Raw genomic sequence first — 24,794 nt, forward strand, 5'->3', positions numbered from 1 at the left:
CTTTCATTGACGTGCTCCTCGCTATATCCTGTATTCTTCAGTCCCGAGCGAGCCTCTGCACGCTCGTGATCACGGATTTTGTGTTGGTGGCTTCTCTTGAGCAAAACATAATCGAAACTTATAATTTTTGACAGTGACTGAAAAATATTTCAAAATAAAATAAATCATACCTTAGAAGAATTTGGTGATTGAAGTTGGATGACATCTACGGTGAGTCTTTTAAGATTTCTTTGTGTTGTTTTTGGTTATTGAGTATTATTGACTCTTTGACTCCTTCTTTTCGGGTACTTTTGTTTTCTTTGTTTTTAATTGTAATAAAATAGAGAGAAATTACTGGAGTTCATAAGGTTTGAAGAAATTTAGTATGATTTTGGTAAAATGTTCTGACTGTTTTCAGAATATATATTTAGTTGTTTGTAACACGCGGATATTTGAATAGATGACATCAGCAAGCGTCTGGAACAAGCGGCGCGCCACAATTCTTATCTTATTAAATATACATGCACCTTGCTACACCTGGAAAGCAAAACCACATATACTGTGTCAAGGTTCAATGGATCAATTGAAATTGTGCAACCGTAGACCGGTTTCTACAAGTAAACTGACCCGCGGCTAATTAACCTTACTACCCGAGTAATTATAGTTCAGAAATATTTGATTGATTAATGCGCTCTTCATTTCATTAGTCTCTTTGCCAAAATGCTCGTATATGGAGTAACGAATTTTTGATTTTTGCAAAAGTCCGACGTCTTAATTTTCCAATTTTCATTGCGTCAAACTTTTATTTCTCCATTTTTTAAAGCGTCAAGTTTCCAAATTCTAAAGCAATAAAATGATCAAAATTTTAAGTTTAGAATTTTACAGAATTTTCAATGCGTCAAGATATCAAAATTCTCAATTAAAAATTTTCCAATCTTCAAGCCATGAAATTTTTGAGATTCCAAATATAAAATTTTCCAATTTTCGAATCTTTCAATTTCTGAAATTGAAAATAACAGTTTTCTTTATTTCTGATACAAAATACCCAAGGAAAACCTTAGCCACAACAAAAAATAATAAAACGCAAACCTCAGTAGCTCTTGAAACCCGTGGAGAAGCCGCGAAATCGCGGCTCGTGGCAAGTGTGTTCCCACGAATTTCTCCGCAGCGTCGATCGCGTCGAACGCAATATGTACGCTGGAATATCTTAGAAATTCGAGCGCATTTAGAATGGCGAAAGTAATCGGGGAGCTCTCCCGGGATCTCCCTCTAGAGACCTTATCCTTGATGGAATCGAGGTCGTCTTCGATGATGTCGCCGTTTCATCGACGTCTACTCGTCAGATCTCGATGTTGTCGTCATCACGATGTCGCGGAAAAACAGTCTCGAATCCGACGTTTTCTAATATCCGTTTCCGTTCGACCCTAATGCGTCTTTCTCCGTGCTACGTGTCACTCGTGTGAAATAGAACAGGAATTCTAGGAGGGGAACAGATTGAGTGGGGAGCCGACCCTAATGATGCTGGGCCGACAAAGCAACAAACTTCTTTTCGTCTCTTCGCATAACATGGGAATTTATGGCAATGGTAATTAATACGAGTCGAACAACGGGACCGTGAAATGCCAGAAACGTGTCTGATTTTTGTAGTTTTGACTGGCCACTTACTTTCGATAGTCCTTTGTTTCTTATTTTAGTCGTTCTGAGGTTTGAATATTTGGATGTGGATTGGATCTAAAATGGACAGTGAAATAGCAGAGACGTGTCTGAACCTCGTAATTTCGATTGATCGGTAATTTTCTATCATGTTTTTTTTCTCATAGATGATCATGAATTTTTAGGTTAGGATGAAATTGGACAGTGAATCTAAAATAATTTTGACAATATTAATTCTTATCCCGGTTATGTCTTTTGGGAACATTTATAGCATATAACGTTGGAGATGCAGATATCCTCGTTTTCTTTATGTTTGGAACTCAACCGAGCGTGAACTTTGACCTGGAAGAGTGCACACACGCTCCGTCGACTTCCAGCCATTGTTATGAGCTAATTTACTTTGGAGGAAGCTTGAATTTCAAAGATGTTCCGCTCTATACAATTCGATGTATCTAACTTGCTATACTTCTAGAATTAACTTAAACTTATCTTCAAGGGGGAAGATGAACAAAGGTCAAATGGACCATCTGTCTCACGTTACGCTTTTCTTCCGGAAGAAACAACTTAAACAACTTAAAGGCCACTGATCAGGTCAATGTGAACATTAATTTTAGATCAACCATAACTTTCAGTCCTTGTAATTGACCTTTAATGACTCCTCTGTGTTTTTCATTCTAAATTATCTTTAGTTATTTTTGTTACCAGTTTTATACTTGAACGAGAATCCAATAACCCTGTGATACGCAAGGCTCTCATGGTGAATGTCACTTCACGGGTTGTAGGTAATTCAGAGTGTTGATCCACGTGTCTCGAGGGCGAGTTTAATTACCATGCGCCATCTTTGTTAATGGTAATCAATAATGACGTCTTTTGGATGGCATTAAACACATCTGGCTGTTTATTGACCCGCACCCCATTAAGAATTTCTGATCGATCCTCCATGAACTTCAGTGTACGACCCTTGCTTCAGGTTATAATTATTCATGGTGATTGTCGTCAGTCATAATCGATCCAACGTGCGTACAAATTCGAACTGATTGACAACGTTGGTCGTCATTGATAAAGTGGAAAACTTGTAGGTGTCATTAAATCTGGTCTTTTATATTATAGTTCTCCGGATTTCAAACTTTCAGAACTTCAAATTAAAAATTTCCCAGTTCTGAAATTTCCACATTTAAAATTCTCCAGTTCTGTAATTTCCAAATTAAAAACTCTCCAAGTTTAAAATTCTGCAATTTTCAAATACTCAAATTATCTTTTTCCAATTCTCAAACCGTAAGATTTCCAAATTTCCAAATTTAGAATTCTTCGAATATTCAGATTGCATAGCAATTATAATATTTTTATAATAGCTACATTGCATGTATTATGTAATAACTACTGATCATATAACTGCATAATTACAATTTCATGGAAATTCTTTTTTTAATCGATTGAACGCGGAACGAGAGTGGAAACAATTGTTCCAGGTTGCAGATTGTCGATTGCCCAACAAGCAAAGAATCGATTCCGCAGTGCTACAATGATTTCGTTCCATCCATTCGACTCTTGACGATTTCTCCTCCGTTCATTGAGATGCTTTCGACCAATTAACGCAGTTTTTTCGATGCGTCACTGTAAACAACGAGGATTCTTTAGAAAAAAGCGCCATTCAATAGTTCATTTGACAGAGTCGATCAATCTTGCCGCCATTACTCATTGAAAATTCTGAAGAATCGTTTCTTTATACTCAATACTCTATGCTTCATTTCATGTTATAAGTGTCCCTATTTTATTCTTTAATTATATGCCGTGTTTCCAGCATTCAGTCTCTTCAATCATAAAGTGACATTCGAATAAAAAATGAGCAAAAATCCTATCCTAAGATCTTCATTTACGCGTAACCTACTATACTTTAAGTTATACCTGTCTCTCTTTTGTTCTCTAATTATACGCCATAATCCCAGCAAACGTTGTATGTTGTATCGGGGATCAAACTTCTCTCATGTGATACAGTTTGCGGCGGCGCGGGGAGTTACGAAATCACCAAGCCGGTTGCCCAAGACGCTCTATGTGTCCGGTAGTTTCTCTTTGTTCCACTGGCTGCCTTCAGGATAACCGGCTATCCTCGCCTCTGTATACACATTTTCGCGCAGCGTTGTAATTACACGGTTCTTTCTGTTATACTTTGATCCATTTAGGCCGAATTATGTTTTTCCCCGTGAAATTTCATGCAACGTCCACGTAATCTCCAATTACCATCGTGTGGTAATAAAACAAGCCAGTGAGTTTCTTTAACAGGCAATTACTAAATTAGAAAATCGCTACTTTCTGACTCCATTTGACACTATACTTATATTTGAAAAAATTTAAGATTAAATATCTAATTGTCTACTGCCTAAATTTTAGAAGAAATATATTTTCCCAAATATTATAACTTGAAATTTCAATATATCGTCCTTAAAAAATTGAAATGAAGTTAGAATCGATAATAATCTAATACTTCGATTAGTTTTCCTTCAGATTGGCCAATTGCAATCTTTGTTCTCCGAAGACCCAAGGACGCACTTTCCCTGCTCACATGGCGGAACTATTTTTAGAATATGGCTGGTAAAAGGAGGAAAGGGCAGCGAGAACACGGTTTGACGAAGCGTTTACTTCGATTTTCTCCCCTTAACTTGTTGTTTTGTCCGTCTGCCGCCTTCAGGCTAGTCTTTCATTCGACTGAGCCGCCTTTATCCTTCTCCGTCGACTGCTGACTATTTTCGTGCCAGAAACGAATGCAGCGTCACGGCGCCAGCGTCCGGCTCTCTAGCCAAACAAGAGAAAATTGTACAAATCGCGGCAACGTGTATTTGCATCGTAAAGTCGCCTCCAAGACAACGCCGCCTTGACTTGACCCTGTACATAAGGTATATACCAGTCTATGTATAGTCAAACCCTCAAGGCCTAACTTATTTTGGTCTCCAGTTTCGTATTGATAGAAAACGAGGCCTTTTTAAACTTGGTTACTCACTTAACAATCATTTCTCTAGACTAATTCTGTTATTATTACTAATACTTCTATTTAATCCTTCTATAATTACTCTAAAAACAATTAATTTGAGAATTAGAATCCCTAAAGTAAAGTTAGATTCACTGTAAACAAAAAAGGAGAACTTTTACTAAGGAGGAACAGAAATTAAACTGATGCTTGATAATAAAACCATGACTCGCGATTCTGTGGCTTCCCCATGGTAAACGAAACGAGGCGGAAATTGATGGAAAGTCATTGACAATGAGTCACTGGCTCCGCTTCAAGGGCTAGGGACGCGGGGGTGCGGATAATGTCATCGCCAGAATTAATTTAGTGGTCATCGGGGTGAACAACCTAGAACATCAGCTCTGTTTGGCCAAAAAAATGTTCGTTAAAACATCTGGAAGCGATAACGTACTCGAACCTTAATTAAAAAAGCGCTTCATCAAGGAATCTCCGCGTCTTCTTCGCTAATTACATTTTCCTGTCCATCATAATCTCGAAATTCAAACCAAATGGTATTTCTTGTGTTTTTTCTTCTAGTCACAGATTTTTATTCCTTTATGTATTTATTATACAAGGTATCCATGATTATTGGAATATCATGTATGATGATCCAGGAAAACTTTGTATGATATTAAATATGGTCCTGACCCGATGCTAATTATCTTTTTTCTGATCAATAAAGTTTGATTTCTTTTATCCTGTTTCTTTTTATACGTGGGGATTCGTCAGGTGGTCTTCTCGCTCTTGATGGCCTCTCGCTTTTATACCGGATCACCTTGGGTGAGGAAACCCCTCCTTCGGTTGACTTCATCTCTGCTAGTGTCCACACGACGCTCGAATCTCTTTTAAAGGACGATAAACGCGCTCATGGTTACCTGATGCACACCTTGGACATGTGATGCCACTCCTCCTGACCCCAATTTGCGTCCATTTTTCGTCATCTGGAAGGATCACCGATGTTAGGCGCTTTTTTTAGCGGTTAGGGTAACTAATCTTACCTAGTGCGTGCGTGAGGTCGATATGCTTCTTCCGGAAGCTGTAAACAGGGTCGTAAATCGAGTCACAGCTTTCCATTCTTCTTCTTTCATGGGGAACACGATTCCAGAAGGAGGAAGATATATTGGAGGTTAAAGATGAAGAGAGAGGAGTAATTGAATTCGGTCATAAATAGATTAAAGGAGTAGGAAGAAATGGGCAGAGCAAGAAACATTTGTTCAAAGAACGAAAAATATGGCGAACAGACATTTTTCTACGGTTAATCCTTTTTAAAAAATATTGCTTGTTAAGACTTATTGCTGTGACTTCCACAATAATTATTATACTGCGATTTTTTGTACACTTATGGGAAGTTTCGAGACTAGAATATAAAGAAATATCTAAAATATTTGAAATAGAAATTAAAAGAGATTAAACTATTAAATATTCAACACTAAAACAATGCAAGAGAGAAGAAAAAAAATACAAATGTAGCGAGAAGAAAAGGGGGAGAGAAACAAAAGAAGAGAAGAATACTTGAAAGCGAATAAGGGAGCGGCTGGAGACGAGGAGGGACAAGAAGGAAAGTGGCCGAAAGGGAGAAGGAAATGGAGCCAGAGACTAAACACGGGGATCATGATGGTCGATGACGCCGACGGTAACTCGTGGGAGTCTGTCGCCTTAAATACCTCGTGACATTATCCGTTTTACAATATACCTGTATATAACCTTAAATTAAAAAATGGTACAAAGTACAAGTAAAGTTAGAGAGATATTTTATTCGACAACCGTCGAATTTCCAAAATTTCAAAATTTTCAATTTTTAATCTACAAAATTTTAAAATTCATTTCCCAGACAGTTTGACAAAGTTATTAAATAATGTAACCTCATACAAAGCAGTAATTCAAACAAATACTTATTGATGTAGATGGCGTTTTCGAGTTCAATAGTGGGTGGATCATTGTTTTAAGCAGTACATTTGAAAAAAGTACATATATTGAGTTTGAATTGTATGGAAGAATTCAAAACGCGTTGAAACAGTGAAGCATAATACAGAGAAAACAATGAACGTCGCTTCTGAAGTAAGCTATACGATTGCTTCAAAACGTTATAGAACACGGGAAATAGGGAGATGTCTTCGTGATGTGAATAACCATGGTTTTGTATAGCTGTAACAGCTAAATGACATTGGAGAAGTGGAAATGAAACTTCCCAATCTGAAATTACATTGGAACTACATACATATATATTTCAATTACGTGGGTACAAAGAACTGGTATTGAAAAATGCGAAGGCTAAACAAGCAGTAAAATGTGGTTTCGTCGTAGTCGATCGAGTCGTTAAGAATGATTGCACAACGTTATTTATTTCCAATGCTACGCTGTTCTTATCAACCGTGAAAATATATAACCTAGTCAATTTTTCATTTCTTCCATTTTTTTAAATTAATTCTTATAACTTTTATCTCATTCCTAATTAAGGTAAATTTAAGGAACTTGTAGTTTTGGATGAGTAGATTATAATTCTCCATAGCCATTTTGTAATGATCAAAACGATGCGGAGACAGGGCAACGGGAATCTGGGCGAGCAAAGACCACTTATACGCTGCAGGTTGCATAACGGTTTCGCGCAGCATCCAGCGTATACAGTATCCAATGTCTGCAAAGAAAGAAAAAGGTGCGGACACGTGCGAACGCTTGACTCCTCGAACCATTCGATCGATACACGCTCTCCGCCAAACAATTGGGGGATCGAACTCGATGTAACAGTTCGAGTAAACAACCTCCTAACCTCTTCTCACTGAAACAATACGTTCTGCCCTCTTCTAAATACTTTTTCACGTCCCATTTTAGCAATGTGATGAACGTATACTTAATTGTATACAATTTACGATGTAACTTCTTATTAGATATTATTTCACAAATGCGTGAATATGTATCTTCCCCTAGGTATAGAATTCTAACCTCTCAACTACTGATCATCTCTCATCATAATATACCTTTTGTCTACTATAAAGACTCGTTGGTGATATTTAATCAAAAAACAGATCAATGTTGTGACAGCAGAAGGTAAGAGGAGAATTAGTGAATGAATTTCTGGACAAACGAGAGGCGGGGTCGTTATGGCGAGTTCCACGAACCAAGATCTCGTTACTTGCTCGGTGGTCGAACGGTATCCCACAAAGGGGACGTCTTGTCGACGTGCCGCGGACTCCTTTGAGCTGTTTCCAGCACCGCACCGTCTGGACTTCTCTTGCCAAGGTCCGATTCATTCGACCGCAAACAACTTCCTTCATCAAGAAGTTTGTGCCTGACTTTTTCAACTTCATTCTTCTACCTCTTCACAGGACTTGAATTATCGCGTCATTCACTTTCCAAACTATAAATTACTGTATTTCTCACCATTCTTTTCACATTCTCCACCTGTTGCACAATAATTTATTAATTGACAGTATTATAATCATTAGTGAATTGTTAGATTATAGGTTATGTAAATTTCTTTTTATAATTTTATAGCTATACCAATTAATATCACCCAATGAAATTTCTATGCTGTTCTACAAAAATTATATAGAAAATTAAGAAAAGATATTTCGCATATTTTGTGGCATAAAAAGACATCATTTCTTAGAAACATTCCAACATTTGAAACAATATCTTCCATAATTTTTCTTCCTTTCTGAAAAAAGGTTATGTTTATATATGGAAGACTATAGAAGAGTTCCTATAAATGGGGATTCTCAGATGTAGAGCCTAGCAGAGAAATTCCTCTCCTGGCATTAAACTTTCATTAAACGCAATTAAACTGACACAATAAATTACACAGAATTTAATTAATCTTCATAAGGATAAAGAACTTTTACATCAATAATTACATCAATTATTTTTAATCTTAACCTAATTTTTGCAAATTTCCAAACCTATAAGAAGATTAGAAGAATATTTAAAATTTTGATTTATCATAAGAAAATCTAATCGAATCAGGATCTAATAATATAGATTCTAATCTCCAATTATAAGCCGATATAAATGAAATTAATAAACTTTCGTAGATGGTTTTAAAAACGAGTTTTAAACGAGTGTCGAGTAAAGAAGAGCGTCCGGCACGGAAGGACGCCGGAGTCCAAGGAAAAAGGAGAAAAAAAGAGTATAAAGAACAAGCAGGATGACTCGCAATCCTGATGATACTTGTCTGTCCTTGAATCGGCCTGTAAGGTAACTTAACGATCTCCGTGGATTTTTGTCGGACGTCTTTCCAAAGGTACTGCCGCGTTTCAGAAGCTCTCTGATCTTCAATTAATCTCCAATTAACAATATTTCTTGTAGTTTTGTTTATTAAAAAAAATTAGTGGCGCTGCTTTTCCTTACTAGCTGAAGAAAAGATAGAAGCATATAATTCTTGAAATTTATCGAAGAGTAATAATTCAATAAAACTAAGTATTTTGCAGAATCTATTATAAATTCTATTTTTATAATTATTATGAAAAGTAATAAAAATAAAATTTACAATAATAATAGAATTTATAATAAGTATGACAATTATTCTTATAATTATTTACAAATACAATTTTATATTTAAATTTCATTAACGAATAAATTTTTCATTAAGAAGTAATTGGAAGGAAATTATTATACATTCTATCTTTTTACTTTAAAAAATTGTATATGAATTGTTTTAAAAATAATTTTTTACTTTTAAACAAAGTAGTCTTCTTTCGTTAAATATACTAGTTTGTGTAAATATTACAGATTCAATCACCTCTTATTTTCTTATTGTTCTATAAGGCTAGTGACGTTAGAGTGTTTAATTAATTAGCAAACAGGTTGTGGATCGTTGCTTCGCCTCATCAGTATCGTATCTTTTAAGAGTGTGTATTGCAAATGCACATTTTTCTTCGCAGTATTGTTCTTTCCCGTCAAATCGAGGACGCCAGCATTAAATCGTCGGCTTTGGAAAAGAGCATGCATCGTGAATGGAGAGTTTCTCTCCGGGGCTTATTACGGTCCTCCTTATTTCATGAATAATGCGTTACTTTTGCTGTTAATGCAATTATTTGCAAATCCATTATTGGCTCTACATAAATAAAACAGAGAAGTATATAAATATTATTTAAATAATGTATAAATAGAGTAGCCCTAAATTTGTAATCATCTACATTTTTGTAGAAAGCATTAAAAAGAAAAAAGTGCTGTTACCGATTTTAATTTAATTAGGTCAATAATAGTTCACTGAAAAACTAAAGTTTATATAATTAAAAATATGAGGCAAAAGTTCACGTATATTGTTTGAATTATTTTTCTTGTAATTTAAATATTATATTATATTAATCTTAATTTGATTGCATTTCTATCAAAAAATTTAATGACAGTAATGCAACATGGATAACAAAATAAAAAATATTCCAATTAAATAATTGTTGAAAGAAATCCGCGACAATATAATTCTTTGTTTTGTATTGAATAAGGGCCCAAATTAATTCTTTTCTGATATCTATGTATCTGTCTTAAAACACTGTTTAGCAAAGTTTAACAAGTAATTATTGAAAAGGCTCAGTGGAAAGTTTATACGACAAAAAACCAAGGAAAAATATTATAATAATGGAAACGCTCCCACACGTATTTTATAGTTATCTTCGTTGATGATCATGTCGCAATGATTATTGCATCAGAAAAAACTTCATTGGTCGATGCTTGGATGGCAGGAACACGATTTTCCAACCTTATTTCCGACGTTTCTTGAGCAACATCGCGATGAGCAGGAAGTCGTCGCGAAACTAGCTTCCGGAAGTAGTGACATCTTTGTTTTCCATTACTTCGTTACTCATTCTAACAAAATTGCAATCAAACATTCGACTAACTATGAATCCTAAATATAAAAATAATTTTTGCAACCATACAACTCTAACGAAATCATTACGAAATTATTACAACAAAGTTTACGACGACAGTAAAATTATTTAAAAAATATACTCACGCTTGACACTAAGAAATTATTGTAATATTGCTTATTATTATGAAAATTATTAAAGATGTATATTCATATATCAATAATGAAAATGACTAGAAAATTATTATAAAAATACTTGTGATTGGTAAAATCATTTTACAAAAAGTATATAAATTATAGACAATCAGTAATTAATAACCGATAGTTAATTATTATGTAGATTTATAAACTATAAAATCATATTTTAAAAATAAAACTATAAAAAGATTGACAAGGAAAGAAAGCGAAGGATAAAGAAAATGAAATATAGCGGAGAAAAACGTACGACTACGTGTAACGTGAAATTACAAAGTATAGAGGCGCCTTCTGTTGATATATCGTACTCTATTATTTCCAGGCACCGTTACCTTTTATTACACGGCAGATTTTCTTTTGTGGGTGGCTGCTTCCTCCATGGGACATTATAACGCCCGCGTGTTGTTCCAACTCTCCAATGTTATCTAACCTCCAAAAAGGAACGTGAGAACGTATTTACATACATATATCAATGATAGAAATAATCGAAAAGTTGGGTTCGAGCATCGATGGCAATTATACAAGCAGACAACCTGTGATACACGTAGGTTAAGAAGATAATCGATAAACGCTGCACCGTTGTCACAAAACTGGTTTGTCAACCCTTCCGGGTTTTCATAGCTGTCCCTCCATGAACTTTGCTTTGGAAAGCTGATGTATGGCTTTCCAGACTTGCAAAATCTTTCCTCATGGAGATTGGCGTATACGATATTTAAGAAAATCCATTTTTTTAAAGTTCAAGTTACGTAAATCAAGATTTGTTTATTAATTTTGAATCCTTATTTATGGATGAAAAGATTTAGAAGGATTTACTTTCAAAGTTTAGGTTATGTAAATTAAAATTTGTTTACCCGTTGAGTTTGAATCTTCATTTATAAGCTTCATCAGAAAATCAATGTTGGAATATTATCGTATCATTGATTTAAATTAAAATGAACTTGATGTTGATACATTATTATCTATGCCAAAAATCTGTAGGGTGTGTTATGTGTCCGGGTTTAATTAAGTTCGTCTAGACGCCTATGGTGATTCAACGTCGACGATGGACTCGAGAGAGGAAAAAGATGAAGAGGACCGGCTATTCTCTTATGTAATGGAGACTGAAGTTTCTGCTCGGTGTAGCGTGCACTGCACACAAACCGTCTCGCAACTTCCAAGCAAAACGAAGGAGCCATTGTTTCTCACGTGTTCGGCCGAGTTTTTCTCATTTTAACCCTATTAACGTCAAGTTTTCAACGAAAATACAAACGCCTCTGCAATTTTTTATTTAGAACTTATGTCAGAACTCGACAGACTAGTACACGTGTCTGTGAACCCATTGCGAGGTTATGACCGCACCTGACGACCATCTTCCAGAACTCCACCATAGAGAGCTGGTATTAAAGTCAATGAGAACTGGTTCGTGAGCAGAATATGATGTCACTTTCGTGTTGGTGACTGGCAGCGAGGGCACGGGAAAATAATAAACAGGAATATGCGAATAGAATAATGATTAAGATTAGATACGATTCCAGTAAGCGAGTGATTCTCTTTGTTCGTCGATCTCTTATTTTCCTTGGCCTTATTCTACGATATTTGCTGACGAAATTTGCTTGTTTTGGGATAATGACGATCACTGTACTATCCTTGGAGCATTATTCTTCTTCCAATACTCAGCTTAATTTCTTTTACAATTTATATTTATGAAAATTTATAATTGGCAATTTAGATGTTTGAAAGATTAATAATTTTGAAACTCCCAATTGCTTGGTAATTAAGAAATTAAAAACTTTAGATGGTTAGTAATTTAGAAATTTAAGATTTTGATCTATTGATTGATATACTGGCTGCTGATAACGCTACATTGACGTCACGGCCTGGTCGCTCCCGAAGACGAGTGATGCAGGTGACGCTGTGTAAGCATGACACGTGCAAATACCGACGAGTTTCAAGGAAAAAGATTTCATAGTTTGAAAATTTGCAAATTAAGAAATTCCAAATCATAGTTCCAGCTGGATTAGTAATACCAAACATGTACTACGTAATATGGAATTCCTTTTATATAATAGTAATAAATTAATAAATATAAAAATATTCTGTTACTACGTATTTTTTAAAAACCAGTCGTTTTGGCTGCTTTTGGTAGAAATAACTTAGCTATCTTCTTAACTAACTTCGTCTTAATTGTCTAGTGTTAAAAATTAAAAATATATAACTATATTTTTATAAATAACATCAGAGTAACTCCGAAGCATTTCACACTATAATTAGTAGTATTTTGTCGTGTATAAAAAAGCAACCCTCCTGTGGTCTAGTGAATCAGCTTTTTCAAGGATTCATTCTCAAAGAACGTGGTAGAAAACAGGGAGAGCCACGATGTTGTAATCGGTTCTGACAAGTATAGTCGCGGATCCTCCTGTCAGTACGGGTTCGAGGGGAAAGGAGATGGTTCACCTTTCACCCTGGAGTAACTGTAGAACGAGGAAAGTCAGGGAATGGATTATGCTTGGCGGAGGTGAACAGCTGGGACTCGATATAACCCGCCACGATTACGTTTCTGTTGCCGCCTTTACCATGGAGTATTAATTTTCATTCATCGATGTTCAAAAGTAAACGTTTCATCCTTGTTAACCGATGCGTTAACTTCGATATCAATATTTAAATAATATTTTTTTAACAAAATTCAAAATATTAATTCTGGGATTAATATCCACGCTTTCGTTTAGAAACTTTAAGATTTTTCATTGTTCGCACTTTCAAATTCTTTAATTTCTAAATTATCAGATGTTCAAGTTTTCAAAATTTCAATCCTTCTAATTTTTATATTTTCAAATCTCTAAGTTATTGAAATAATCAGATTATCACAACTTCGAAGTTCCAAATCTTTAAATCTTTACAGATTCTAGATTAGAGAACGTTCAATTCTCCAAATTTTTCAATTCTCAAATTTTCAGACTTTTTGTAGAAATGTCGCATTTTCATGTTCCAAAATCGTCAAATTTGACCGATCTTCCAAAACTTCCTTTGGTCGAGTGATTATCAAAACTTTAGAATTTAGGTAATAATTGTTATATTGCTTTCTTCGAGTGAAAAGTCGAGTTTCTACTGGTTGATTATATCAGCGAGACGGATCGCAGTGAACTGGTAGAAGCCACATGCTCTTCCGTGCTGAATCAGGATCGAGCCGGTGCATATTTGAAAAACAAACGAAAGCGCGTTTACGTAAGCGCTGACTCCTTTTCGTCTTCCTCGGCCGTTCCTCGTTCAACGAACTATGATAGCAAACTTTGAGCGGTTTCTGGTGTTGTTGACACGCGAAGTTCATTCACTTTTCCGTTCGCGTCCTTTGTTCATTGAATTCCTTTGATATGTTCCGATATTTGTACTTCCTTCAAATCTAAAGTAAACATTCATAAAATTATTAATTTTGCATTTTTATGAAATATATTAACAAAACTTTTAGGATTTCCTAATTATTAAATTTTTATTATTATTCAAGAAATTCTTAATAATGTATCCTTACCAGTATCTTTATTTTTATTAATTCATTGATATTCATTACTTATAGTTGCTATTAGTTACTTACAGTTACTATTTATTTTGTGGAAAGTTTCTTTGATAAACTTTTTTCTAAAATCTTCCTTTGTTCTTGTGGTCAACCTACTACACAGTGAGCTTCAAACTATACTTTAGCATCATAAATTTTAATTAACGACTCTCCATCAATCCATTTAATTCTTCCTCCTATGCAGACATCTGGGAACTCTAAATTTTACTATCTTATTCAACCATACTTAAAAAGAAGACATAGAGGGATTATATATACAGTTACCTAAAGTATCCAACTGTTAAAAAGTATAATTTATTTTACTTTCAAACTACTGGACCATCACTCTTATTTTAAATAAAATATCCTGATATACACTCTCCATAATTTTAGATGAAATATACTAAATAGCTAATGTGTTCAGATACTTTTACAATCAATATTTCTTTCAACTTCTTTGTACACCTACATATATGAACCTTAACCAAGAATCTTCTAATTATCCCAATTATCTTCTTCGCAATAGCAATCTCCTGCAAACAACATTCTTCAGACTGTCATTTATCCTCTAAACCCGGATAACCACGTTAACTTTTAGTTCCTGGATAAATCTAAGGAAAATCCGTCTCTGTATCAACAGAGAACCACTCTGTCCAGCCAGGGAACGGTATTATCCACGTAAGAACAATTCGATCGTGATTCAGAGTTGGAGAGCGTGGGTGTGCTACGAATAATCGGCTCGAGAAGGGACAGAGGGCCGGCTGGATCTCAAAGTGAAAGTCCTGGATCGACGTTTAGTCGTGCCGCGGCCACAGACTTGTACGGATATTCTACAACGCGTTCAAACGTTATTCTCCTCTTAGTTCATTCGCTTCTTCACAGTTCTTCATTAACATATTTATGTGAAAATGAATAAACAGTGGTGTACATGTGACCATTTTGGATTAAGGATCTACCAGTGATCTATGGAACTGAACTGTCAAGGTTTGATTGCGACCTTAAAAGTCAAACACAATTCTGAGTCGAGATTCATGAGTGGTTCGACGCTTGAAGATCTTTTTTCGTTAGTTCTTGAATTATTGCTGTTATTGTTATGGTTTGATTGTAAGATTGGAAGCTGAATGCTATTCCGAGTTGAGATTTGTGGCTTGTTTTGATTCTTTAAGATCCTTGTCTTGACAATTAATTTAACTAATTTAGAGTTTCGTTGTTCAAGCTGATTAAAATTTAGTACATTTAGCTATCTCATTTTAAAGCTTGAATTACGATAGGTCAAATAATTGAAAAGATGTCTCTTTTCATGAGTCTGTGTTTACAACATTGACAAGTCGAAAACGTTTCAGTGCAAGAATTCTATGAACAGAGTGTAGTAGTTATTTGTGCCGTATTAAGAGTCGATCAACAACTTCTTCGAAAGGAAATCCAAGATTGAATGGATCTAGCAGTGTTATGAAACCACAGAGACCTCAGAATCCCATGTTCGAATGATAATTACTCTACTACTAATTGCTCTATTACTATCCTGACACAAGTACCATTTAAACCAATGATTAATTAATCACTTGGGTTTTTCCAACATACGCTATCTGTTCAGCATCCATAATTCTACTTTACTAATCCTCTAACCTGTTTCAAACTGCTTATACTTGTTTTTTCCTTAATTATTCTCATCTTATACGTTAAAAACATATTCCATTTAGCAATTAAAATTACATGTGTGTCCTTCTATAATCCATTAAATTTCTATTAACACTAAGTGCGATCTTCTGCTTAATGTAACATCATAAAAAAGTTAATAAAGTAGGCTGAAGTCAGATTTGCGTGATCAGTGGGGCGTTAATCGGATGAAGGCTCGTTAAAATCCGTATCGTGATCGATCAGCCGACTGGGAGAGGAACGATCACTTTCCGTATTATTACTTGGCTGTGTGAAAGGCATAACCTCGGTGCTCGTGCGCGCAATAACGGAAATATTAATGTACGGGCCTCGTTCGAACTTTCGACCAGACTCTCTGTAACGAGCCACGAATCGATCGTGTGCTATTGCCTGTTCCTCCTGTCCTGTCCGCTTCGATCCACCATGCGTGAAGGCTCAACCAAGGCTTACGGTACATTGTGGCGTTATTTCGTACGCTAATAGCCAGTCTCTGCCTTTCCACTTGGTCCTCTTGCTTCAGAATAAAGAACTTCCATCGGTTCCCTGAAAATAGATCCAAGTTACTTTCGATCATCATCAATAAACTGCAAGACAACTAAAAAGAGTAAAACTTAGACAAAGAATTGTTTCATCTTTTCTACACCAATTTTGCACATTATTTCTATCCTTTGCGCTTTTACACTTTTAAATGTCATATGAGAGCGTAAAAGTCTTTAGTGTAATCATTAGTTAGGCCTGAAACATAACTGATATTACGACTTCGTTCAATTTTATCTTATGAGATTTGTTTCCCATATTTGTTCACTGTAGTAGTTTGTACAATGTATTGGGTCAGATTCTACTTGGCTTTTATGAAGATACAATTTTTAAGGAATTTTTGTAATCACGTAAGAAACTCGGCGAGGAAAGTTCTTTGTATAAGGCCCACTATAAAAATTCTGCTCGTGTATATATTACTTAACATAGTCATGTATACGTACAACCACGCATGAAATAAATTTTTAGAGGGAAAGAAGAGTAATGATACACAAAAAGTTAAGCAAGCATGACTGGAAAAAAATATTGAAAATGTGCCAAATAGCGGCTGGCCTGGAAATCATACAGCGCATGATGAGGCAAGCTTATTACTCACAAAAATATGGAAAAGAAGGAAAAAAATTCCAAAAGTACAGGTGGCAACAACTATCCGTGAAACATTATCTTCATCAGAAATATCATTATGAAGCAATTATTATCCCGTTCATGTAATAGTGTCAGACTTCTTCACCAACCACTTTAATTACCGCCGTTAACAAGTTTACGAGTTTTCTTCCCTTGATATCGTTCCATAGCTCACTTCGAATTTTAATGAAAATTGCAAATTATGATTATCAGATCATGTCTGATTGTTATCAAAATTATTCCGCAACTATTGCATAACCATTTAATCGTATAGTCATGTAAAAAATTTTTGAATTTTTTTACTATTTTTTATTATTATACTATGGGTGTTTACGTGTTATATTCATAGTTCATAGATGATCAAGAGCTTAGATCAATTTCAGAGTTTGCTTCATTTTGATAGTATTAATTAATGACGTATTAAATTCGAAAAATCCAATGCTCGATATATAAAATGAATTGCAACAGAGCTTGCCTGTAAAAAGGAATCAAAATGTCTTATCATGTTTTTATCCCGTAAAAAAATTTCCAAAACTTTGGATAACAACTCTCGCTACAATCTCAATTGTTTTCATTTCTTATAGGGATTTTTAGTGTCAAAGTACTCTATTGCAATCGTACAAAGATTAAATCGGTATATAACATGTTGAATACTTAAAAAGAATAGGTTTATCTTCTACAGTTTTCATAGCATTTGTAATAATATTTAGTGAATAAATAATTGCTCTATGGATTCCACTCTTTGAATCATATTCATAATAACATAAATTTGCATAAACATCCGTCTATTATCTAACTGTACCATTTCCATACAAATAATGAATCTCGCCCAATTATTCCACGCTATTCAACCATCGTATTCAGCTACAATGTCGTTGAACCAAGCAGAACCATAGTTTTACACGACAACCGCGTTTTTCACGTAGATTTTTCGAGATCTCTTGGTAATACATAATTAAAGGGCAGAGGAGCACGGAGTGTTGTTGACGACAAAATTACCAAGGATCCAAAGCTCGTTCGAACGAAAGATTTTTTACTGTGATTACCACACCAAGCCGGGAGAGTCATCCATTAAATCAGTGGTGCGCAACTTGTATCGTGCCCGACGATAATTTACGAGCGTGCTTATTAATCTTGTAACAGCTATCGAACCGGAATCAACGCTTATTTTGTAACACAGAATTCACTGAACACAACTGCAGCAATATATTTCCCATATATAGGGTGTCTCAGGTTTTTACTCAAAATAAAGATGGCATATTCTATAACTGAAAAGAAGAAAAAATTTTATATATGTATAGGCTGATATATGATTTATAAAAAAATTATAACAAAAATATGAAATGACAACAGATTGTTCTTACTTTAAATCTAATGATATCAACCTAATCATTAGATATTAGGCCATTAGATTTGTATTTGGAAGGTAGGGCCTAATGCAAAAAATTCGTAATACGCATTTGCAATATAATGAACTCAATCTCTGCATTTGATCCATAAAAACTCGTGCAAGTAATCTACTAGGAAGAAATTTTCTTTGTCCATAGCGCGATGTTTCATAACAGTTATTTAATGTACACGTCAGAAGATTCGACTGGTTTACGCAACAGTAAATGCTTTTCCCTTCTCCAGTTTCTAAAAAAAGAAGAAATTTGAAAATGAAATTTTTGTACTGAATTATTAGATAACAACCAGATTACGCTACACAGACCATAAATATTACTGAAAGATTTATGTGTACTATATGAAAAGCTAACTCAACTGTGACCTTGAAATATTTTCTGGAGAAAAAAGTAAAAACTGAAAAGAATTTGAAGAAGTTTTATGCCTCGCATATATAGCAATATTTTTCTCTGTAATGTAGATCATTTGCCATAGAATTCTTTTTCCAGTCCTATACTATATAGATGTTTGCTGTATTATATAACAATCTTTTATGTTACCAAAAAGATAATAATTTCAGTTATGTAATATATTTTTTATAGTTGATAATATTCTTTTACGAAATCCTTGAAAAGATATTTCTCCAAATTATCATAAATTTATTCATTCTAAAGTGCAATTCCCCAAAATAGGTTATGTAATACATATAAAAGAACAAGTTCTCGATGAAATGAGCAACACCTGGACATTCTTCTACCAGAGTTTCTGTGTCTGGAACTTGTTTTGTCCCGTATCAAGGGAGTTTGCGCACCGCTGAGCCCGGTCGACCGATATCAAACGTCGATAGACTGGTAATATGGCGTTTGTATCGGGAACGAGGCACAAGCGGGTGAAAGAGGAAACGAGAGGAGCGGTTTACCTGGACGAAACTCGCTGCCTGGCAACCAGCTCGCCACCGGGCGACTGAGATATGTATATTGTTGATCCGTTGCAAAAGCTATGGAAATCGCTCTTCCTAACCTGAGCCTAGACTACACCTTCGTTATAGAAGCTTTTAATCAAGCTTTTCAATTTATTTCCTAGCCTAAAGTGCTTTCATGTCATGATACCTTACTATGACAGCTTTTGATATACTATTTACTCTTTCATGCTTTGTATTCAACTTGGTATCGTCAATGGAGTCTGTAGATTAGTTTCCACAAGTTTAAAAGTACTGGAACAGATTTAGATACATTATTTTCTTTTCTATTTTACTCTTTATTTAGCTTGGTATGCTCAGTGGAATCTGTAATTTAATTTCAAAGGTAGAACTGCTGACAGATTTTGGTACACTACTTCTTTTATTTTTCACTTAATGTGGCATATTAATATGCAAAAATCCAGAATTGCTAAAACAGCTTTTGATATATTACTTTTTTTATTTCCTACTTTATTTACTGTTATCAGTGAAGTCCAAAAATCTAAAAACGTTGCAACAGATTTTACACTATTTAACAAGAATCCTTGTTTTGCTTAACTTAGTAAAGTTCATAAATTATTCTCCAGAAAATGAAAAATTTCATTTATTCCTCTTCATTTTAATAGTTATGCGTCTTTCATGCATTTAGATGCTAAAAAAGAAAACGTGGTTTAATTTCTAATATTTTATCATTTTGATAATAAAAAATTAACTGTGATTCATTTTCGTTCTAATGTTAAATGGCTAGCTGCAGTCATTGTTCGACACCGAGTGTCTTGCCTCGGATAAATATCATCCTACGTAATGGGGAGCGTGTTAATGTTGATTGCGGGCCGCGTAACAGTTCACGACTCTCAGACCGGTATCCTAGAGAACCACGTGCGTGCACACAGCATGCATACTTAAAACCTGTGCGAATAACTCTTTCGTAATCGCTCGATTCGTATTCTTAAATCACTCATTGTTCGAACTCAACGTCCTATACTCCAACAAAAACAGTGCAAATATTGTTAATATTGAAATTAAATTAACCTGTTCAAATAGTTTTTTAGAAATAGCAACGATTCCATACTTCGAATATAGGTTAGGATTACTTCCCTGTCTAAATTCATTTAGATCCCATTATGTACTGTTCTAGACTCTCAAAAAATTTGAAAAAATTCTGGGATACTCACTGAAGTCTCACTGAATTTAAATAAAAATAAGAAAATGCAAGACAGGTTGCAGATTTAAAAATTTACTTATAATTCACTGTATTTACATAAATTAATGTTGGGGATTTCCTAATTGTTTGGTGCATTAACGTTGCATCAAACTGCAGAACCAGAACAAAGGATCCTATCTATCCACACGACTGCTGTACCATGACAAGATTCTAAAACGCGTACATACATACACAAACATCGTGCTAGAAACATCAGACATTTGAATGCAAAGGGATCGGGTAAAACAAAGCACGCGAAACCAGATTACGGTTCTAGCGGAGCGAAGATCTAGGAACAGAAGTGGACTAAGCAGCCGTTATTGGAGCATTAATAAAAAGCTAGCCGGTTATTGTTCGTCGATAAAAGACAGGCGGGCTATTACGCGATTCAGCGTGGGCCCGCGCGGTCCGATTTCAGAATCGATAACGCGAAATCTCGCCCACGTTTCCCTTGGCGCACTTTCCATCTGCGCCGTGAGAAACCTCTTTATTTATACCTAGTAAGTTCTTTTTCCATCACAACCCACGAAGTGTGCACGCGTTTACGGTTGCATTCTAATATGCAAGCGTGGGCGTTTGACTGCGTTCGACCACATTTACCATTTGTGCATTCTGTCGGTGGCTTTAGAGGCGAATTCAGCGTAGAGATACTATTAATTCGTTTATTTTGTTACCTACTCAAAATTTATTGCTTATTTATGACTAATTTAATTTAAGGGAGTAAAGTTTGGTAATCTACTCTAAGAAAGTAAATGTGGGGAATTTTCATCATAGTTGGAAAATAAAGAGTTGGATTTACTATTTGAATCTTTCCCTTCTTCGGCTTTTATGTTCCAAATACTTCTTATTTTGGATTTTTCTACTTTGGTTATTCTCATTCTGCGGAAGTTCAATAAAATTCAATTACCATAGCCATTTACAGCTGTAAAGGGAAAAAGATGGACAAAAAGTAACATATATAGGCGAACATTATAGTCTAACGGGTATTTGCTGATCGTCGGTAAATCAGTTTTTCCCTTTTCATCTCTCGAACAGTTGTCGAGAATCCGGTTGGGCTACTCGGATTTCTTCACCGGCGATTTAAAGTCCGTGTATCCGTCCACTATGAAAAAGGAAATGTGTGCATGGTGAATGCATTATATACGATCTGTATTTACGGTAACGGGAATATGTCGTGTGTTAAAGCTCCTTCAAAGCAGCAGCTTCCTTGATAAACCGTGCAATTTAACGGCGCCTGGAAAACCGCTTGCGTCGTACGCTTAATTATTATCGGTGACAGATTACGATACTACGATTGGCCATTTTACGTATAATTTTAGTTTTAGACACTAGTTATATTCTATTTCGTTTTCAAACCAAGCCGCGTAAATGACCAATGTAGTAATGATCATTTCATACAGATATGCAACTTTCTAATTGCTATACTGTAGTGTATTTTCAACGTTTCAGCAGAAGATTTTTAAATACAAGAATATAAACAATTTGCTTATTTGGAGAAAAATGTTTGTGAATTTTTAGCATGGGAGTTGAATACTTCTTGTAAGAAATAATTATATACATTGAAAAATTCGTATTAGATGTCATTACTGTTTAGCTCAAATATTTGATCATTTATTCACCCTTTTTTATAGCGTTGTCTCTTGGCTATTACAGCTATTAAAGCTATAAGCTAGTGGCAAATGTATAAGCTAGTGATTATAATCTTTTAAAAATCAAAAATCTTTTTCCAGATTAGTAATTAAACAACTGTTGAATCATTCGCAAACTTCAAGCAACAAAAATAATGGCAAGGCAGCAAACAGCCGACAGGAACATTCCCCATCTCCGAGACATCTTTGGATTCGGTAATAAATGGGAGAATACGCGTCTCCAAGTTGAAGAGAAGGCGCCAGGACACGACAGTGCCGTATCCGTCGGCTCAACTTCTGGTGAAGAAGAGAGTCCTAAGAACAGTAAGAAGAAGAAGTCCCGTCGTCGTGATAACAGCAAGACTTTAACAGAAAGCGACGTAAAACACCTGGAGAGACATCTATCCATGAAAAAAACCATCCGCAAGAAAATCATGCGCGATCTGCAACAGGCATTCGTCGAGGACCCGAACGAGTTCCGTGTAGACGATATACCGCCAGAACAGCTCAAGGCGGAAATCAATATTCAGAGCTTGAGTTTTGGGACACCATCGCAGAAACAGGGACGCACACGTGGCAACGCGGAGAACACGTTCCTAGACATGCTTCGTGCTGGAGGTGGTAGGATTTTTTTAAAACCATTCATTTTCCAGGATCAGCCTAAAAAATACATAAATATGTTAATTGAGATGTTTTGATGAAAGTTTGCCAATTGGACTGGTTTTATTATTTGTAAGCACATACAATTCCAGACATATGTATTTTTAAGGTTATCGTTAGGGATATCTAATACCATCAAATTTATAATTCTGCAAATTGTATTAAATTTAATATTGTTGAATTATTATTCAGTAATTCGGTGTTAATATTTATCGAGTGTGTTCATTTATTAGTTGACTAGCTGATAGCGTACTGCTTGACTGTTTGAGAGCTTACTATTGACGTGTGTATTAATTCTTAGAGTTATGTTTCAAGGAGATTATTTATGGAAAAATAAGTCCTTGAAAAATAGAAAAGAATAATGAATGGTAATTCATTTGTACTCTAGGTCTGGAAAAGAATTCTGGTGACGGAGACAGAGATTCTGGACACGGTGGCTCCCCCACTAGAGAAACTCCCAATGCACAAGATACGGATGACGAATCTAGTTACCCTTATGATACACCAGTTGCAACGCCATCAAAGAAAAGCGGCAACTTTTGGAGACGATTCACCATGAAGAGCCGTAACAAGCGGTAAATCCCCGAACGAACGTTGAATCGATCACTACCAACTTAATTTCCGTTTCTGTAACTATACCAACTTAGTTATTCGAGCAGAGCTTGCAACTGTGATATATATACGAGAGAGGAAACCGAGTTGTCTCGTGTGAGCACACTTCCCCAATTTTTTTTACTGGATCTCGAGAAATTTCCGATGCCCCTTTGTACAAGTGAGCCAATATTATTAATCAAATTTTATACATCAAGGTATTAATATTAATAAATTCTCTTGCATAACTATAATACTAAATTTTACAAATTACAAGTCACTCAAAATCGTAGAATTATAATTTAAGAATTAAACAAAGTATAATAATAATATTGGTTGACAAATCATTATGCGAAAAGACCCAGGTCTAACTGCAAGAACACAGGACCAACAATCTAAAAAAATCTAAAAAACAAATCTCTCATAATCAAAAATCACCATCTCACATATCAGAACAATATTTTTGGAGTTCCTTTTGAGAACGCTTTTTGGCTGAAGATTTTTGCGAACAATCTTTGTAAATAACGATTTAAAGTGTTACGAATGATGACTGAAAGTTCTCTGAGATCCTACTGATTCCATAACGTTACACGGAACCCCCTTTGGTGTGTACTTAAAGTAATAATTAATTAATTAAGGAATGCAACGAGGATATCTAGAGCGTAAGGGTAGCTAGTTTGAATTATTTTTTTTTTTTATATATATATATAATTTCTAAGATAAGGACAAGGAAAACCAGATGGAAATAACAAGTATGCACAGCTCTTTCATCATACCTGTACATTGTTAGTGTTAGCTAGTCAAGCAGGTTTTGCAAGAGGATCGACATACGAAGTATTCTAAAATAATTCGTCCTAATTTGATACTGATATTTTTTGTGCAAATTTGATACATTTATTATATTTATCACACACGAAAACGTTTAGGACTAATATACATATATTTTAATATGAAAATAAAATTACGTTTGGAAGAGAAAAAAATGTTGAAACGAAAACGAAAAATTTAGAATTATCTTTTTGGACTGAAAAAAAGCACAATGAAAAGGGGAGCATCTTTTTATATCGTAAAATATAATCTTCGATTCTCCGAGAAAATCTGAAAACAGAAGTATAAATATTCCCAACTAATAAGCGAGATATATACATTATTATGCAGTTCGATATTTATTGTATAACGATGTTGATGTGAAATTCCATTGTTCCTATCGTTCTTGGATACCTTTTACGACGTCGATGGCATTTCTGTGCTTTTACAAGAGCATTAGAATCGCTATTAATAAGAAACATTTACCTGGTATGAACTGTTACTTGTAAATGTATTATACTCAAGGATTATGATATTAGATGTAAAGGTAGCTATTAAATAAAAGTTCTTTATGAACGTTAAGTCTTGG

General features: G+C 34.9%; 1 protein-coding gene and 3 long non-coding RNA genes across 7 annotated transcripts; 1 reads left to right on the forward strand and 3 right to left on the reverse strand.

The window, feature by feature from the left end:
• Window positions 1-24,787, forward strand: LOC132914712 (uncharacterized). 4 transcript variants are annotated; one of them, XM_060974048.1, is made up of 3 exons: window positions 1-210; window positions 22,250-22,768; window positions 23,196-24,787. In XM_060974048.1, exons 2-3 carry the CDS (start codon window positions 22,303-22,305, stop codon window positions 23,384-23,386), a joined length of 657 nt encoding a protein of 218 aa, XP_060830031.1. In that variant the 5' UTR covers window positions 1-210; window positions 22,250-22,302; the 3' UTR covers window positions 23,387-24,787. The 4 variants fall into 4 exon arrangements, with proteins under 4 accessions (XP_060830031.1, XP_060830034.1, XP_060830032.1 ...); XM_060974051.1 differs by having other exon boundaries at window positions 3-210; window positions 22,250-22,765; XM_060974049.1 differs by lacking the exon at window positions 1-210 and adding an exon at window positions 14,952-15,141.
• LOC132914714 (uncharacterized) lies at window positions 125-1,834 on the reverse strand. Its single transcript, XR_009659657.1, has 3 exons — window positions 1,069-1,834; window positions 607-979; window positions 125-516 (listed from the first exon to the last, which is right to left on the reverse strand). It is a non-coding gene; the product is annotated as an uncharacterized LOC132914714 (long non-coding RNA).
• Window positions 2,896-8,441, reverse strand: LOC132914715 (uncharacterized). The gene is made up of 2 exons (XR_009659658.1): window positions 5,632-8,441; window positions 2,896-5,574 (listed from the first exon to the last, which is right to left on the reverse strand). It is a non-coding gene; the product is annotated as an uncharacterized LOC132914715 (long non-coding RNA).
• LOC132914716 (uncharacterized) lies at window positions 15,234-19,041 on the reverse strand. Its single transcript, XR_009659659.1, has 2 exons — window positions 18,360-19,041; window positions 15,234-18,242 (listed from the first exon to the last, which is right to left on the reverse strand). It is a non-coding gene; the product is annotated as an uncharacterized LOC132914716 (long non-coding RNA).
• Window positions 24,788-24,794: the final 7 nt, after the last annotated feature.

The sequence above is a fragment of the Bombus pascuorum genome, chromosome 15 (genome assembly GCF_905332965.1).
Source record: "Bombus pascuorum chromosome 15, iyBomPasc1.1, whole genome shotgun sequence".
Taxonomy (NCBI): Eukaryota; Metazoa; Arthropoda; class Insecta; order Hymenoptera; family Apidae; genus Bombus; species Bombus pascuorum.